This window comes from Stigmatopora argus, chromosome 13 (assembly GCF_051989625.1).
Source record: "Stigmatopora argus isolate UIUO_Sarg chromosome 13, RoL_Sarg_1.0, whole genome shotgun sequence".
NCBI lineage: Eukaryota > Metazoa > Chordata > Actinopteri > Syngnathiformes > Syngnathidae > Stigmatopora > Stigmatopora argus.
The window spans coordinates 4,316,782-4,336,385 of record NC_135399.1 but is presented as its reverse complement, the minus strand read 5'-3'; the positions used below and the strand labels follow the sequence as shown (position 1 = coordinate 4,336,385).

Genomic DNA, 19,604 nt, shown 5'->3' with positions numbered 1-19,604 from the left:
TCCGGAATATCGATGCGTTCACTGCAACTGCACTCATTCCATCGCTAGTGTGTGTGTGTTTATTGTAAACAATGAAAACAAGATGTAGTCAATAGTTTTGTGTTTATGTGTTTACTTATAGTCTTAAAAGTTTTTTAAAATTAATTTGGCCCTTTAAAGTAGTCATTTTATTACTGACAAAACGGAAATACCCCCATCTCCCATAGACAAAGTAAAATGAACCATGTTGAGTGAATGCATCATCACTCGTCCCTTTTTGCAGATGGCAACAATTAATGGAAGAGCAGCCTATTTCGTAAGTAACTCAAAAATATAAACCAGTATTTTATGATTTTTCGAATGTTTAATCCCTAAAGAAAAACCCAGGTATAGAGCGTAATTTATAGTTATATGAGAAAATGTTAGCTATAGCTCAGGCATCTCGTCTTCAATTTACCGTTTTTTGGGGATCAAGCTTGGTTCCTTCCTTTTTTGATTGCATTTAAAAAAAATAAAAAATAAAGAAAAGAAAATAGAGAATGAAATGAAGTACTGCACCCATCGTCTATGTAAACACATTCAGTTTTAACGTATGGCTTTGATGTTCTAACTTTTCTTCATCAGAGCATTCTGTCAAAGAGACCTCCCCGAAAACACAAATCTTTACATAAACAAAAGTAAATAATGATAACTGCTTTACTAGACATGACTTCAAACTTCAAAAAATGAAAATATACTTCTTAAATGATCCACGAAGTCGCACTGTTCTCATTGTGATTTGTAGTTACACCGTTGTTCCTCAATATTTGTTCCAGTGTTGCCGATCTTCAAATTGTTTTAACTCTTCATTGCACATGTATTTATAACCAAAGCCAGGATGCACCAAACTACTGTGTTTGGTCACTGTGTTATTAGCGTTTGTCGTACGAAGTGGCAATGATACATTGAAATGTTTTCAAGATTATGAGCCATGGAATTTCGATGTAGGGTTTGCGGGGTAATTATCAAGAATACCAGCATTCTTTCTTGGTCATACACAATGTGGTGTGGAAGGTAAGTACAGTTGGAAACCGCTTTATCCTTACTAGGGTTGCGGGTGGTGCTGGAGCCTATCCCAGCTGACTTTGGGTTATAGGCGGGGGACAACACCCTGAGTTGGTGGCCAGCCAATCGCAGGGCACAAGGAGACAAACAACCATTCACGCTCACACTCCTACCTAGGGGCAATGAAGGAGTGTCCAATCAGCCTATCATGCATGTCTTTGGAATGTGGGAGGAAACTGGAGTACCCGGAGAAAACCCACACAAACTCCACACAGGTGGACCAACCTCGATTTGAACCCAGGACCCTAGAGCTGTGAGGCCGATGCGCTAACTACTCCCGCTGCTGGGCGGGATATTATTTCATTAATATTGTAGAAGTATTTTTTCTTCTGTGTATTTTATAAGTTTCTGTATTTTTAAGCGAAAAAAAGTTACCTAAAAATCATTGTCAATTGTTACTTTTCTCTTATAGCCCACAATGAGATGACCATAATTGTCAAATTATTTTGTGTACTTGAAGTCAGTAACACTGTGTTTCTCTCCTGTCCCTAAAATAGCAGTCCCAAGTGAGCAGCAGTCAGTGGCCATAACAACTAACAGAGACTAACAACATAGGGACACTGCAGTTTGCTCCCTCTATTTATATGGAATAGAGGCAAAGGTAGGCCATGTTTAGTGAAATTCTGTGTCAAACTGATACCAGGTAAAAATGACAGACTTTGTGATTAAGGCTGGAACGGAAAGTAGGCCTTAAACCCAAAATCTGACTTTCTAATTTTGATTGCATTTAAAAAAAATAAAGAAAAGAAAAGAAAATAGAGAATGAAATTAAGTACTGCACCCACCGTCTATGTAAACAAATTCAGTTTTAACATATGGCTTTGATGTTCTAACTTTTCTTCATCAGAGCATTCTGTCAAAGAGACCTCCCCGAAAACACAAACCTTTACATAAACAAAAGTAAATAATGATAACTGCTTTACTAGACATGACTTCAAACTTCAAAAAATGAAAATATACTTCTTACCGTTGTTCGTCAATATTTGTTCCAGTGTTGCCAATCTTCAAATTGACATTCAAACAGTTAAAAAGAGAGCGACAGGGGTGGGGGGGATTCTCGTTTCTATCTTAAAAAATGATTTGTTCAAAATGGTAAATAGTATGGGTGCGATGGGCTCCTTCAAGATCAGTCTTTTTGGAAACAATGGCTTTAATACTCTCTCATGTTGCAAAGGTGAGGAGAACAAAAAGTGCTTGGGACCTACAGTAAATTTAGTGGATGCAATTCTCAATTCTGAAATGTACCTATGTATTTTAAAAGAGATGATACTGCTATCAATCCGTGCACTTGGTTGTCGTTTAGTTTTCCAATGTGAAAATGACATCCAGCACAAAACCAATGCCACGGTAGCATTTCTTGATACCAAAGAATCTGAGTAATTCAGTGGCTGAGAATGTCACCCGATCTGAACTCAGTTGAGCACCTGTGGAGAGTTCTGTAATGAGAATAGGAGTGTAACTCCATCCTACATCAAGACTTCAGAATGTCAATCAGAATCGCAAAAGTGTTGTAATCTGTCAGAATTTTGTTCAATGCGTTGAAGGCTTTCTGTTTCCTGGAATTCTGTTACCAGCTTTAACCTTTGGAAGCTAATATTGGTGTGGTTTCATGAGTGGTATGTACATGTGATTGATTGTGTCAGTTTTTTCTTTTCATTAAAAAAAACACGTTTAGAAAATGGTCAAGTAAGGCTGGAATGTACCAACAATGAGTCAAAATAGACCCTGCTTGTGGAACCAGCTTCCTCAGAGTGTCACTGCTCCTTGTGACCGCTATAAGCATGCCTGCTGCAGCTCTGATGCAAACATCTATATCTTGGGAGGAAGAAACAACAGCACTCTGAGTGACTTTTGGAGTTACAGTGTAGGTAAGCCACTGACCAAAACCTGACTATAAGGTAAATGAATGAATAATGAATATTTAGTTTTTTAATGCCTGTTGTTTAAAGATAAAATTCTTAGTCGAGGCTCTTGTATATAAAGTTGAAACGTCATCTTGATGGAAAAAAAGGATAAGGAAAAAGATATACATGAAGCTCGTAGAGAGATATATATATATATATATATATATATATATATATATATATATATATATATATATATATATATATATATACAGACGCTCCCCTACTTACGAACATTCAACTTACGAACAACGGTACATACGAACATGTCTGCAAATTGCGTTTAAGTCCAAAAATGTTCGCAAGTCCAATTTTGTATTTCGCGTCTTTTTCGGAGTAGTACTTCTTTCCGCCGCTAATACCGACGCCTGGCGCTGTGAGAGCTCAGCTCACCCAGCATCTACCTTCTTCGTTGCAATGCGGAAGTGCGTGAATGTATCTCCAGTGTGCAAAGAACCTTTTTCATTTGTATCATTAAATATCTCATGCATCCAATATTGAATATGGTTGGTAAAAAGCTAAAGGCTTCTATTGAGGGAGTTGCAAGGAAGAGGCAAGCCATTTCATTTGAAACGAGTGGCAATAATAACGAAGCTTGATGCGCGTCAGAAAGTGGTGAGCGTTGCACATTCAGTACCATTTATAAACAGAAAGATCGAGCAGCAGGACCCAAATATTGAACGTTGCACAAAGTTTGCAAATCAATTGAATGATGCCATACAGTGCTACTGCATCATTTATGATGAAAAAAAGAAGAAAACTGCAATCGTCATTAGGTCGCTTCTTTTGGCCAGTTTCTAATACATAAATCTATCTCTCTCTCTACAGTACTGTACATATTCTCTCCATTTTATTAAATGTTTTTTTTTTTCAGTACAAACCAATGCGTGTTACTTATACAAGCCTTAAACATACAAATGCACTTATATAAACCTTCAATATACTTATATAGGCCTTAAACATAAATTATAATACAAAATATAGCACTAAATCAACTTACAAACAAATTCAACTTATGAACAATCGCTCGGAACCAATTGCGTTCGTAAGTTGAGGAGTGTCTGTATATATATATATATATATATATATATAATTATTTTTTTATTCATTTTTTTTCCTGTTCCTTTTCCTCTTTTTTCATCAAGATGACGTTTCAACTTAAGTTTGTTCAAAGTCTCTACTTCCATTACTTCCATAGTTAATTTTAGTTGCAGGCCGTATTGTTGTCAAGAGGACTTCAAAACTGACATGGTGCTATAAAAGAATGATTTTAAAGGACAGTTATCTGCTGTTTGCCAAAACAAGAAGACAATGGTGCTCATTAGCCATTTTAACAAGCACTTTAAGGACTCTATTGCCTAACAAGACTCTGTTCAATGATTGATCCCATTACATAGGAACAGTTTAAGGTTAGGCCTGTGTTTGATGTAAAAAGGAGAGATTGCCATAGCACTGATAGCAGGAGCCTTTTGAAGCTATATCAAATGCTGTGCCTGGGACTTTTAAGAGGACTTAGTTCGCTTCAAGCTTCGAAGGTTAAGTGAGTTGGATTTTATTTATTTATTGATTTTACGTGTTAGGTGTTTTTTCACAGAACACGTGTGGGACTTTTGGTATCATGTGACAGGGCCCTGCTTACGAGTGAAGAAAATAACTCGGCGTGTTGATATATGTTAATTTAGTTAATAAAGATGTTTGATAATTCCAAATTTTCAGATCTCTCATATCTCTATACGTCAATATCACTTTAAAGACATTGACACCTGCAGCATGGAGTCACATAATATGCAGTGGCAAATAATTAGATTTTTTTTTGCGGCTTATAGTCAGGTGGACTGCATTATATAGTCCAGACTTTATGATTATGACTTAGAGCAGGGGTGGCAAACAAGTTAGACATAAAGAGCATAAATTTTAAACTGTGAGAGCCAAAGAGCCACATCACGCACTGACCTGCCAAAACCAACAGATACACACACAAAAACAGACAATTAAAACCATATTTTTCACCGTAACAGTTTCTTCTCCTTACAAAACAACCATATGTTCATTTCAAGGTAAGTGTCCACCCTCAACACACACATCAAATGCAACTTAGCCAGAGTTAACAAATCAACTACCCTGGAGGTTGCTGTTGCAAAGACCCCCATTCATTTTGTCCTGGAGCTGCATGCGGCTCGAGAGCCACGTGTTCGCCACTCCTGACTTAACAGAACATTACCTGTTTGTATCCTGGTCTGACCTGAATTTAGATAATGATTTTGCTGAAATTAACCCATGGTAATTGATGCAGAGCTTTTGAATTTGTCCCTTACTTTGCAGAATCCACAGAAGCCATAGTAACCAAAAATCCCTTATCTGCCCTTTTCTTTAGTGCGTAATCAATGGACAGAGTTGAGTTGTGTAGGAGAGACTGCACCAGAGGAAGTGGAGGAACATTCTATGGTTGTTTATAAGGTACAATATTTTCCGGACTATAAATTGCACTTTTTTCATTGTTTGCCTGGTAATACTTGTGACCGGACGTTTGGTCGCCCGGACGTTTGGTCGCCCGGGTGAATATAATTTGGAGAGCTGGTTTCAACAGTAGATATTTAGTTATTAAACTCTCTCTCATGAATATAATTTTGAGAGCTGGTTTCAACAGTAGATATTTAGATATTAAACTCTCTCTCATGAATATAATTTTGAGTGCTGGTTTCAACAGTAAACTCTGTCATGTTGTCAAACGTCCGGCGACCAAACGTCCGGGCGACCAAACGTCCGGGCGACCAAACGTCCGGGCGACCAAACGTCCGGGCGACCAAACGTCCGGGCGACCAAACGTCCGGCGACCAAACGTCCGAGTACCGGTAATACTCAAGTGTGAATTATGTGTTTTATTCTCTCTGACCATCGATAGCCTGTTATGTTATTTTTTTTAGGTGAGAGTTATCTGAAAAACGCTTACATTAACATATGACTATTTAGTCTGTTGTTCTCTTTGTTTACTATTATTACTTTAATGTATGTTTGTTCTTGGTTTCTACTAAATTAAAAAAAAAAACGACTTATACTCCAGTACGGGTATATATTTTTCCCCCTCTTCATTGTGTATTCTTTGGCTCGTGCGACTTATACTCAAGTGTGACTTATACTTGAAAATCTGCGGTGAATAAACAGCTTGCAAATTGATCATCATTTGAAATTTCAGGGCTTTATATACGTCTTTGGAGGCACACTAGATTCAGGATACGCCTCGTTGAGATGTCCCCTTTGGGTGTATGACATTGGTAAGATATTCTGTGAAGGTGAAAGCAAATGAAATATTGTCAACTGCTGCTATTCACATTATTAGCCAGCCATACTTCTAAAAACAAAACATGATGCAACTTGCATGAATTCCACCATGGTTCATACTCTTGCTACCACGCTTTACTGCTAGTGCCCTGTCACTACAGAATTCAACCCAGCTTTAGAAGTTCCTGCTAATACATAGTATCTGCTTTTATATACACATTCCAACTGTCTTTTCACTAGAATGTTCTGGAACTGACTCACTGAACTATTAAAGTTCTAAGCTCATGCACACATAATAAAAATGCGTCAGGAGACCATCAAAACACTACAACTTTTTAATATATGTTTTCCATTGGACTCACAATGCACAACATTATTTTTGTCTGTTTCAGCAAAGCGAAAATGGATGGAATGTCCGACAAAAGCGATTAGCTCTCAGGTAGATATACTAGTTTTGACTGAAGCCATTTGTCAATAGCGCACATAATTTAGATTGTTTGTAGAGGTTGTCTGATATAAATTCTGAAATTGGAAAAATCTGCACCACAAACTTGAACTATGTATTTCCTTGTGTCCACCTTTTATCAGATTTTTTTAACCTTATTTTTTCACTTTAGATGTATGTGGCATCTTACAATATAGCATATGCTCTCATGTGCCCCTTGATCATCCCCTGCTCCGTACATTGTGTTTTAACCCTGCTGCGTGCCTGAACTAACCTGGCACAGCAGACAGACTTTTCCATATATGCACCACCTAAATATTTCATAAAGGCACCTTGAAAATGTACAATTTAGACCTTTTTCATGGGAGGAACCTTCAAATAATATAAATCTGCGGACTGGACAATGCCTAATCTCATTACCTATTGGTTGGGGAAAGAGCAAAAACTTAAAATTTCTATTAGAAAGCCTCACTTTTTTTGTCTGTACATCCGACAAACCTAGCTTTCCTACAATGCATATTTGGGCCAGCTATTGGCCAATTTGCGCTGACTTGCTACATTGATGGAATTTCATATCCAATAGTAGTACAGTAATACCTTGACATACGAGTGCCCCGACATACGAGCAGTTTGTGATACGGGTAAAATTCCCAGCAAATATTTACCTTGAGATAACGAGACAAATTTTGAGATACGAGCATTTGAGACAGCCATTTGGCCAGGCCGCAAGAGGCTGCTTTATGATTTCACCGCTCTGTCTTTCTTGCCCCATCCCCCTCGTGCAAAGATCTCTACAAGCACTGGGCGGAGCGTTGTATTTTCCGTGTTTTTTGCGTTAGTGCAGAATTAAGGGAAACAACGGTTCCAACGCAAGCCTGTGCAATAAAGGGTAGTGCGAAGAAAAGGCGTATGATGACAATCGATATTAAGCACGAAATAATAAAAAAACATGTAGTTTACGCGTGACTGAGCTGGCTCGCCAATACGTATGGAGAAGCAGTAAGTTCGCCTCGAAAGCCGCGGTGGAATACGTTAAGTCTTTGCCTTGGTTATTGCACGAGAAGGTTTAAGTTTTGTGTAACGGAAGATTAAAACTTTTTTTAAGTGTGTGTATAGGAATCTAAGTTCATTTAAAGTTTGTTACGTTACGAGCGCATCCGTCAAGTCTCTCTTTCTCTCTCCCATCCGCAAACTCCCCGTTGTATTGACTAATGTCTCATTTTATTATTAAACAACATAACCACTAGTTATTTGTTACTCTGTTAGTAGATGGTAAATTACAATTAATTGAAATGTTTTTTCAATTGTAATATCCTGGTTTTTGGTGTGTGTTTTCTGAGGGTGGGATCGAATTAATTTGTATTTAGGTCATTTCTATGGGAAAGGTTGATTTGAGATACGAGTAAATCGACATACGAGCTCATTCCCGGAACGCATTAAGCTCGTATCTCAAGATACCACTTTACTACCATTCCTCAAGATGTCCATATCCCCACTCAATAGTAAACCAATTTACTTTTGCACCCACTGTTTTCGAGTAATGCATGAAAGAGCATGGCAATTAGACTATAAAATCTACACAGAACAAAGACAACTGAAATAGGTACCAGTCCGCCTGAACAATTGTTGATCAATTTTAGTGAGAGATTAAATGAGTGAGTTTCTACTTTGTAATACAACTTGTGTTTACATGGACAAAGACCCCAATGCCCACCAACAGAAAAAGCCACAGTGCTGTGGTCATAGGGTCATCCATGTTCGTGTACGGTGGCTTCATAGACATGAAGGGATCCTCACAAGAATTTTGGAGTTTGGATCTTGGTGAGTAATTCAAATATTATTTTTATTGATAATGTTATTGTTTTCAAAGTTCTGCTCGATCCGCAAAAAATCTTTATGGGCCGATTTCCAGCACCTCACAACTTTTGACATCTTCAAAAAAAGAAAGGCTGGCAAACAATTTCAAGTAATGCAACACAGGCATCTTGGCACTGAAACTCCCATTCAATATCACCAAACAGGCTGATTATGCATAACTTTAATGGAAATGGATTTCTGCAATGTTGTTATTGGGATCTTTGTACAGTTATTTGTGAGTAATGATCTCCAAGTTGACTGGAAAATGGTCATTTGTTGTTTTCAATTACCATATTTACTCGCATATAAGTCGTATTTGTCGGAAAAGAAAATGACTGAATTGAGGGTACGGCTTATATGCGCATAAAAAGACAACATGCACGAAACTGCAAGGTGACAAAGATGAAACGCCATAACGCAAGACAATGCGGCCGATACGGTCGTTTATTTCAAACTAGAGAAAAGATAAACAGACAAAACGCTAAACTAAATGTATTTTGATGTCTATGAATGAAATTCATGAAAAGAAAAAAAGCCTTATCTTGCATAAAACGTGAAAAAACTCACTTGTGCTTGTCACTGCTCGCTCAGGGCGTTGCCCTCTTACTGTAGTTAAACGTGCTCCTACTGGCCATATGCGAGTAGCCTTGATAGATGTGTTCGTAGCGTTTACCATGTCAGCACATCCCAATAGTTTTTAAGGCTGATCGACGTTCTTCCGATCGTTAAAATATCAGCCTTGATACCTGCGTAATGTGTATCTCATGCTATTATTGCACCCAGAGACTTAATGAACCCTAGACCGGCATGGACACACTTCCTGGTTGTACTACGTTACTTCCTTTTTGAAATGAAATGATTGTACATTCTTGATTATGAAATAAAACAAAATTCCACTTTAATATTTTTAGTTTTTTTGTTCAAAAGTGAAATGATGCAGTTTTTACATCATCTCATTTTCTGAACCGCTTCATCCTCACTAGGGTCGCGGGGGGTGCTGGAGCCTATCCCAGCTGACTTTGGGCCAGAGGCGGGGCACACCCTGAATTGGTGGCCAGCCAATTGCAGGGCACAAGGAGACAAACAACCATTCACGCTCACATACTTAAGGGCAATTTAGAGTGTCCAATCAGCCTACCATGTATCTCTTTGGAATGTGGGAGGAAACTGGAGTACCCGGAAAAAACCCACCCAGGCCCGGGGAGAACATGCAAACTCCACACAGGTGGTCCGACCTGGATTTGAACCCAGGTCCCCCACTGTGAGGCCTACGCTCTAACCACTCGCGCTGCCGGGCCGCCCAGGTATTACATGGCATTTTGAAATAATAGATTGATAAAATTATTCAGAATCAACCTCTTGAACATTTGAACAACCTAAGGTGTCACAAATCTTTTTCCGATAAAAAGTTGCATTGGCTCATTTTAGTCATGTGATCGATCACTCAGAGCTACCATAATAGTATAATACATACAGTACTTATCTAAAAGTGATTGACCAGCAGTTCAAATGAGGCTGTGCCATTTAAATCTGGGGGTACTAAAATGGTAAAGATCATGACATAATGTATACAGTAGAAGTGGAAATGAAAGACTTGCATGTAGTGGAGAAGGACTTGAAGTAGTAGACTTGGGTGATAAAATGATAAAGGTAACTATCATCAAATATTTTTTGTCAACAATAATAAAAACTTTCAATAAAAGTCGATAAATATAAACTGCAATTACACCACCGAAACACCACAAAGAATGGATGCGCTAAAGTGACGTGAACTCTAGGTCCAGAAGGAGATAGAGGAAGAAGATTTGGCATGATTAGCAATAGAGCGGCACACGCAGCACTTGAAAGCAGAAGGACTATAACACAATGAGCAAATTTAAAAAATGAGCGATTATGAGATGCTGGACAACACTAAGCCTAACCCACTAAAAGAACCAAGTGCTTATGAGCGCATGTGAAGCACACTGAGACGAAACACGATTGATTGAACCTTGGATGATATGATATGAACTATCATATTCTCTTCTAAACAAAGACACAAGGTTTATTTTTTAAATGCCCAGTAAATACTTGGCACAAACAGCAGCCTCATTGAAAATTTATTTTACCCATTTTAACCTACTTTCCTAGTTTGAGGACACCCTGTAATTTTTCTTCTTACTTGATATCAAGGAGTTTCCCCATTTTTTGGAAATGTTATAAAACATTGCAAAAATGTAAAACTTTTTAATTTGGGTTGAAATGGGTTGAGTTGATCCAACTTTCTTTTTTTTTTTTAATGGCCACGTCAGGTAAACTTACATTATTTATTTTAGTAAGGTTGAAAATAGTCTGCTTGCCAATGGTGATGTATTCAGTTAATTATTTTATTTATTTCATATTGTACAGCAAATTCTGGTTTGAAGGCAAATTTAATAAAATAAAGATTCCTGTCAAAATTTCTGCAAGTTTTATGATTCATTACTTTTCATAGTGTTAGGATGGATTTGACGTATCTTTACTGCACAGCAGAACAACAAAAAACACTTTAAAATCACCATCACAGAAGAATGAAGATTCAAATTTGAAAGACAAAAGATGTGATGGTTATCGTGATTATTATTGATGTCGACTGATAATGAATTTTTTTATCACGATAATTTTTTTCATATTGCCATACCTGTCAACCTAACACTACACAAATCTGTATGACTGGCTACAAAAATCCTTATGTGCAATCAGCACCAACAAAAAGAAACATTTAAATACACTTTATTAATATGTGATACACAAAATACACTTTTAAATCAATAACGTATAACAAAATAATAGAATGTGCATCATAATGTTTGAAAAGAACTATTATACATGATTGGTATTGCACTCTAAAACTGCCTTCCTTGCCAAGTTCAAATGTTCTTCATCTGGCTTAAAAAAAGGAATATCCCTCCATGTTCATTTTGCATTGCAGCAAGGCAGTAAAAGTCTCTAGAGCTAATGATTTCCTAAACTCAGTTTGAACTTTCCGAACTTGGCTGAAGACGTGCTCAAAATCCGCATTGCTGTGGGGAAGAGAGGATTGCTTCCATAAATTGTTTTAGCAGAGGAAACTGCTCTGTGCCCATTGGATTTTTGAGGTTGAGAATTCTTTTTCAGGTGTCATCCAGACTTGCATTTTCTTTTTCATTGAAGTCTTCATCATCCAATAACTGGTACTCTTCAAATTCATCTTTGAGATGCTCAGGATCCACTTCAGGAGCAAACCTCTCTACGACCCGACAATTGGTGTATTATCGAAAGCAGGGGTGGCCAACTCCGGTCCTCTAGAGCCCCTATCCAGTCTGTTTTCCATGTCTCCCTCCACCAACACACCTGAAATTAATCATCGGGATCGGTATGAAGCTTCTGGACAGCTTGCTGATTAGTTGAGGTGTGGTAGAGGAGAGATATATGGAAAACAGACTGGGTAGGGGCTCTAGAGGACCGTAGTTGGCCACCCCTGATCTAAAGTATCACTTTTGTTTGGGTGCAGCACAACACAATCCCTGATTACTTGATCATTCCATGGACATTTTTTCAACCACTGATTCATAAAATGATCTCACATTGCTAACAAAGGTGTTTGTGACTTTTGAGTCTAATCCTTCCTCTTTAAGCTCAAGTACGATCCTTCTTGTCTGCATTCCAATTACCACAGTTTTGTCCTCATGCTGCAGGCTCCTCTCATTAATGTCCACTTTTTGCACATCAAAAATAAAAAAAAATACATAATTTTATCATTTAAGTTTTGCATAAGTTTTCAGCATTTTTTTTCATCCTCATAAGTTGTGGAAAAAAATTGTTTATGAACTGTTGTTTTTAAGGGTACAACAGAAGAAATGTTGATAAGGTGGAAAGAATCAAACAGGACAGGGATTAGCAGTAGCACTTGCAATTAAATAAATGCCCATAAACTAAAGAAAGTGGGATTAGTAACACCACAGCCTCTTAAAAAGTGCTAACTTGTATGTATGGCTAGTCATAATCTTGTGCTCAGACAAACACAAGAATTTTGATCCATCTTTCAAATAGGCTCTTGCCAAATTTAGCAATTGTCAATAAATATCAAAACATTATACTTAACACGCTTATTTATTTATATATTTATTCATGTATTTATTTGTTAACTTACTTATTACCTATCTATTTATGTCTAAAATGCCTTTCCTTTCCTATTTCTGCATCCTCACCCTCTTGCTACTGTGACAACGTAATTTCCCGAATACGGGATGAATAAAATTATCCAATCCAATCCAATACTCAATTTGGAGTGTAACAATAGACTTGTATGTGGAAATATTGGTAAATAATAATCATATTAAATTTTATTTTGTAAATCTATGTATTGGGTAAATCCAAATACACATCAGTTTCAAAATTTTGAGCTGTGCTAATGTTATAAAATATGTAAATATAGTTTACAAATGTATTTTACCTGAATACATCATCTATGGCAGGGGTCCCCAAATCGGGCCTTGAGGGCCACTGTGGGTGCAGGTTTTTGTTCAAACTGATCGAGCAACGACACGTTGACCAATGAGATTTCTTCAGAAATCAAGAAGCCCATGACTGCAATCCACTGATTGCACATGTAGGACTCCAGATTGGTGAAAAGCTGTCCTCTTTCTGGGTTGGAATGAAAACCAGCACCCACTGTGGCTCTTTGTGGAATAGTTTGGAGACCACTGATGGTGTTGAAGACTGCCTCTGCACTTCCACTGTTACATTGGCATGTCCAGCATTTGAGATTTGGTACCATCTTTCATGTTGAATATCCTCATCAGTATGGCTAATCTCGTCTCACTTTTGTTGACTCATCTATCATGAGGGAAAATGGCTTTGCTTTGCAATGTTCCACCACTGGACTACTGGCTTTTGTAGCTTATCATACCGTATTTATTCGAGTATAATGCACAAAATTTTATACCATGTACAATGTATACCAATTTTTAGTCACAAATTCATGGGTGCGCGTTACACTCGAATAAATGTGGTGGTCGTCTTTATTCTTCTGCACTTCATTTCCTTGGCAACACCATTGTCATAGCACACTGGTGTGAGAATGTCGCACAGATGATCAGCAATAGACAGGCAAATTGTGTTGCGCAAATCTGCCAATATCACTTCTGAGTTAAGTACATTTGAGGGTGAAGAAGGTGTGGACTTTGTTAAAAAGGGGGGAAAATAAAGATAATAACTAGGTTGATGTTAATATTGTATGTTTCTAAATGCTTGACAGATACGATGGTCTGGTCGCTACTCACTGATTTACATCAAAGATCTCTTAGCCCAGGTCCAAGACACAGTCACTCTGCAATGGTCTACCAGAGCTGCATGTACCTATTTGGTGGTTTAAAAGGATTGAAAGAGCAGAGAGATTTTTGGAAGTGGAATCCTGCCAGCTATACATGGAGTTCACTCAAAACCAAGTAAGTTAAATCTGTGTTTCGGTTTGACCTTGGGTTCACAGCTACAGTCAATGAAAAAATGATCAGTCCACCCTTGCTTCATAAGTTTTGCAGCCAGAAGTACTACCGTATTTTCACGACTATATGGCGCTTCGTATTTTTAGCCGCAGTGTCAGTAACGAGTGCTATTTCATTATTTTAAACACACAAAGGATGCACCGTTTTTTTAGACGCATATATGTTATATATTATATATGAATATCTAACCGCAATAGCGCTGGCTACCGGAAGCAGCCCCAGACTCTTTTTCCGGTTTCCGGTGCGCAGTGACTGCTGGGATATATAGTCCTTGCACGCTACACCCACACGCTAAAAACATGTTTTTAAAAAGGCAACGGAAGGAAAACTGAGTTCGGTTGTACTTTATTTAGACATTTTACAACTTACTCATGTCATCATCACACACAAATCCATCAAAGTCCTCATTTTCTGTGTCTGAATTGAACAATTGTCCAAACAAGTCATCGAAAACGCTGAGTTTTATACGTTCGTCCAGGCGGCCACAATCCATTCGCCAATACAGTGGTACCTCGTCATACGACCGCTCATCATACAAAATGCTCGTCTTACGGGGGAAATTTCGATCGAATAATTCGCCCGTGATGCGGTCAAAATTTCGTGATGCGACCAAGCCAGGTTGCCATGGCATTTTTTTTTGGCATATCTTTCGTGTATAACAATATTTACGAGCACCGGATGAGCTATTCAGACCAGGAAACGCACAACGCGCATGCGCGGGGAAAAGAGGGCTTTCTGGGTAATGAAGTATACTCGTGCTCGCAAAAGCATCCCCGGTAGCAACTCTATCATAGGCGCCGTTCGAGGGGATGCGAACACAGATGCTACAAGCTAAAAGGAGCCGCTAGCCAGCGCCCCCGAAGCTCCCATGAGCAACGGGGCGATCGCTGATAAAAGACGCTGCTCGTTGGCTGCTCATAAGAACATCGGGGGCACTGGCTCGCAACAGCATCCCCGGTAGCAACTCTATCATAGGCGCCGTTCGAGGGGATGCGACCACAGATGCTACAAGCTAAAAGGAGCCTCTAGCCAGCGCCCCCGAAGCTCCCATGAGCAGCGGTGCGATCGCTGATAAGACTGCTGCTCGTTGGCAAGTGGTCGTGCGTTCTCCGATTGTGAGGACATTTGTGTGCATCATTTTCGGAATATTTTGAAGGGAATAGTACGACAGCAAACAGCCCATCGGTAGCGAACGTGAGGGTGGAGTGTTTGTTCTGTTTACGAGTGCATCGTGTGGAGAAAAAAAACGAAGCCCCCCGCCCCTTTTGTGCCCCTCTCCCCTCGGCGAAATCCGCCCAATTTTAGTTAGATTAAACACTTTATTTCTATTAAACCACTCGTTATTTATTACTTTGTCAATATATGGCGAATTATAAGAAATAAAAAAATTTTTCAATCCAATATCCTGTTTTTGGTATTTTTTTCAGAGAGTTGGAACGAATTAATTTGTTTCCCATTCATTTCAATGGGAAACTTTACCTCGAGTTACGAGAATCTTGTCATACGAGCTCAGTCCCGGAACGGATTAAGCTCGTATCTCGAGGTACCACCGTAGTAGCTAGCGTAACTTTTCCAACGGTGCTTTCCATCCTTTGTCAAGCTGTATTGATGTCGATGTATACAGGCCACAATCCATTCGTAAATAGTAGCTAGCTGGTAGCTAGCGTAACTTTTCCAACAGTGCTTTCCATGCTTTGTCAAGCTGTATTGATGTCGATGTATACAGGCCACAATCCATTGGGTGTATTGACAAAAGAACTACATATCCCAGCAGTTACTGCGCAGTACTTTGTCTACGGGAAAATAGTAGAGTCAGTGTACCCTATCAACTGATTCATTTTATTTTATCGGAGAAAATTTAAGACTTTTATGTGCGCCTTATAGTCGAGAAAATATGGTACTTCATTTTTGATTTTTTCTTAAAACATGCCTTAAACATCTTACATTGTTTATTATTCATTGTGTATTGCTATAATTAAATTGTGAAGGGAATTGCAAAAGAAATGCCATTATTGGATTAATCATCAGAAGAGTTGATAATAGTCGAAGTATAAAATAAGTAGTATATAGTCGCAGCTATATGCCAAACTCATACAATATCTCAAGCACTCAAGCAGCAGATCAGTGCGATGCATCGGACATGGTGGGTGATGTATTCATGCATTCTTGATGAGTCAAAGGTGCAGATATCTTACATAACGGTGCCCTATCTGGTGTAAATCCGTGGTAAACCTTCTGGTACAGTGTGTGTTTAAAAGGTAGCTTGTTTATAGTTCAAAAATTGGTGGCATTAAACAAAACTGTACAAGCAAAACTTCAACACCCCTAACATTTCCTACTGATATTCTTCCTAGGTTTGGACCCTCAAAATTGATTGGTCACTCGGCGGTAGCCTACAAAGAAAGCATGCTTCTTTTTGGTGGAGGAGAAAGCCTTAACTATCCAATGGACTGTCTATGGAAGTACAACTTCTCCACTCATACATGGTCACAAGTAATCAAAATGCCGGGATCAAGCTCTCCAGATAAGATTCACCACTGTTGCATTGGTCTGGGTCCGAACTACTCAGCCGATACAACCAGCATCTCTTCAGAAAGTAACCTAAAGCAGCAATCTGAGAAATTTAGACCTTTCAAAAACAAATGTTATCCTGCCTCACTCACTTTTCTAGGATCAGAAGGTGCTATAGAGCTGCAAACATTGACCTTGGAAAAGTGTCACCACAAAACACTTGATGTCACAGAAATGGACAAATGTGAGTTATTGGAAAGAAATGTGCATCAGGTTGAAAGCTCTTTAACATTTGAAAACCAAGCATTCAATAAACACTGGAGCTGCACAGAGGAGGAGTTGTTCGAAGAAGAGAATCAAGATACATTCAAGCATTTGCCTGACCTGCTGCTGGTTTTGGGGGGCAGACCCTTTTCTGCATTTAAGCCTATCTCGGTTTGGCAAATGACTCTTTCAGACTCTTAACAGCTAGCACATTTTTAAATATACAGCCCTTATTCGGAGAATGAGGGAATAAAGCCGGCCGCAAAATGAGCAATTTTGCTGTACCCAACTGAACACTTGATCAGTATGCAATATGTACGTTTTGACAGGTTGGATTTAATTTTGCAAAAGTTTGGCAACTGGTTTCAAAATTTGCATCACAGTAGCACAAAAAAGCGAATGAAAATTCACAAAAACTTGCACACGCAAAAAAGAAATTTCCTTGCTCCCTCCTGCTGAACACAGGAAGACGAATCTCCCATTTGGATAAAATATCTAACCTTCTGCACCAAAATGTATGTTTGAGCCCAATTACCTCATAGCTTACCTTCATATTCTGCGCTCTCCTCCCTTCTTCTGGCCTGTGTCCAATCTCAAAGTTTATGTATTTATCATTTATGTGCAGGAGGTCTAACAGTATTAATGTATATTATGGTGTTACCTTCAAAATAATGCTGAAAGATTGTTCAACAATATTTTATATGCAGGTGCTTCTAATATGATAAAATTATTTAGTATTTTATGCCTGTCATTTCAAAAATTGAAACTCATCTAAACATTTCATACTGTATAATTAAATATTGCTTTTATCAGTGTGGCTCCAGTTTTTTTTTTACCTAGGTCTACAAAAAGAAAAATGATATAATAACTTATCTACACAATTACCGTATTTTCTCGCATATAAGCCATATAACATGATTATAAATCTATTCATTAATATGTGCTGTCCCTTATCAAATAAATCTAACTCAAGCTTACCTCATAAGAGTTACTAACAGGAGTTTATTTATGCAAAGGTTTTATTGGCAGTTTATACTCATGATTGACCGATACATGTTTTTTAGGACCAATACCAAGTATTAATAATTGGAGGATGGTAATAACTGATATTTGGAGCCCATATCCATTTGCAGGATAAAAATTGGTGTAAAAAGTTTTAAAATGCAAGCCCTGAACTTCACAGAACTTTATATCACACAAATATATACATATAAAAAAATTACAAAGTAAAAATGATCTATTCCAGCCCTATTATTATTAAGAAATCCATTAAGGATTGTTACAACTTATGTTGATGTATGTTATTGAATGTGAACTTTATTTGCATAGCGGCAACAGGGTTAAATTTGCGTTGGTGCTGTTCTCTCTCTCTCTGTTTTTACCAATAAAGGGCCCCACGAAGTGGAGCATAGCAGTCGCAACAACATCAAAGCCCTGGTTTTACGAGCAGCTGGTCATTTGTTAGAGGCTGAGACGCAAGCCTGTAGAGACAGGAGCGAGGCGTGGCTGCATCTGAGCCGAAATAACCCAGTTTTAAATTGATTTATTCATGTTGGCTAGTGGTATTAAAATTAAACATGGTTTGACATTGTAGTCTTCATTATTCTCTACATTGTTGTTTTCAAATTGGAGTCCAAAAACAACCCCAGAGATTAAGTTTAAAGGGTTAGGGTTAACATTTATAATTTTTAATTCATCTTCCGTACCGCGCATCCTCATAAAGGTTGCGGGGGTTGCTGGAGCCTAACGCAGCTGACTTCTAGCAAAATGCAGACTACACCCTAGACTGGTCGCCAGTCAGCCATAGGACACACAAAGAGACAGACGACCCATGACACTCACAATCATACCGCCACCTGGCTGCGCCGAGGAAATCAGACGAGTGGACCACTACACCATCAAGCGGTTACTTAATTTATTTCTATAATAAAAATGTTCAAATTTTACATTGTAGTCATACCTCTACTTACGAATGCCTCTAGTTCCAAAATTTTCAGGTTACGAAACCTTTTGAGATGCAAATGAGTCCCTCAACATACGAAAAAAGATCCAAGTTACGAAAACGTCAATATATTTCCTATATCCATTATTTTCTTTAGAAATTTTCGTGGATACACTGCTTCTTGCTTGACAACTTTCCTACACTCTACTGGGCTCTCATTGGCTGTCTTAAAACAATCCATGTTTATTTGACCGCCGTTGTCTGCTTAAACTTATGCTTGCCTAATGTTAGCTTCCTGACACTTCTGCACATGCACTTCAACACGAATTGATTTTGAATGTTTATTCATTTTAATGGCTTATTAAATAACTTTGTGATCATGTTCTCATTTTTGTCTTCACACTTTTCCTATAAAATTGGCACAGTTCAATGAATTTTAAGGGTTTAAGTAGTTGGTAGTTTTGCTGGGACCGTGGAACAAATGAGAGTATTTACATATAAAGTACAGTGTACGAGTGGCCTGACATACTAGCAATTCGAGATACGAGTAAAATTTCGGGCAAATATATATCTTGAGATACGAGACAAATTTTGATATACGAGCAGACAGCGGACGCAAGATGCTGCTCATAAGAACATCATGGGCACTGTCTCTCTCCCCGCAACTCCCCCGTGTAATGTATCTCTGGTCGCAACTCCCTCTTTGTAATGTCTCTGCGAGCACTGGGCGGAGCGTTGCATTTTTTCAGTTTTTTTCCCGTTAGTGCGAATGGGGTATATACAACTTCTCGTTGGCAAGTGGTTGTGCGTTATTC

General features: G+C 38.4%; 1 protein-coding gene across 4 annotated transcripts; it reads left to right on the top strand.

Moving 5' to 3' along the window:
• Positions 1 to 192: 192 nt before the first annotated feature.
• On the top strand, positions 193 to 17,657 carry klhdc3l (kelch domain containing 3-like). 4 transcript variants are annotated; one of them, XM_077617746.1, is made up of 9 exons: positions 193 to 295; positions 1,581 to 1,684; positions 2,759 to 2,951; positions 5,362 to 5,444; positions 6,181 to 6,259; positions 6,659 to 6,705; positions 8,412 to 8,532; positions 13,826 to 14,015; positions 16,427 to 17,657. In XM_077617746.1, exons 3-9 carry the CDS (start codon positions 2,792 to 2,794, stop codon positions 17,046 to 17,048), a joined length of 1,302 nt encoding a protein of 433 aa, XP_077473872.1. In that variant the 5' UTR covers positions 193 to 295; positions 1,581 to 1,684; positions 2,759 to 2,791; the 3' UTR covers positions 17,049 to 17,657. The 4 variants fall into 4 exon arrangements, with proteins under 4 accessions (XP_077473872.1, XP_077473875.1, XP_077473874.1 ...); XM_077617749.1 differs by lacking the exons at positions 13,826 to 14,015; positions 16,427 to 17,657 and adding an exon at positions 8,624 to 11,829; XM_077617748.1 differs by lacking the exon at positions 1,581 to 1,684 and having other exon boundaries at positions 246 to 295.
• The last annotated feature ends 1,947 nt before the right edge of the window (positions 17,658 to 19,604 follow it).

What these genes read in the sequence shown, in the direction of transcription:
- klhdc3l (XM_077617746.1), top strand. Translation starts at nt 2,792, where the DNA reads ATGAGTCAAAATAGACCCTGCTTGTGGAACCAGCTTCCTCAGAGTGTC. An exon ending in ATTTTGGAGTTTGGATCTTG is followed by an intron (nt 8,533 to 13,825) that starts GTGAGTAATTCA and finishes AATGCTTGACAG; the next exon opens with ATACGATGGTCTGGTCGCTA. An exon ending in TGGAGTTCACTCAAAACCAA is followed by an intron (nt 14,016 to 16,426) that starts GTAAGTTAAATC and finishes TATTCTTCCTAG; the next exon opens with GTTTGGACCCTCAAAATTGA.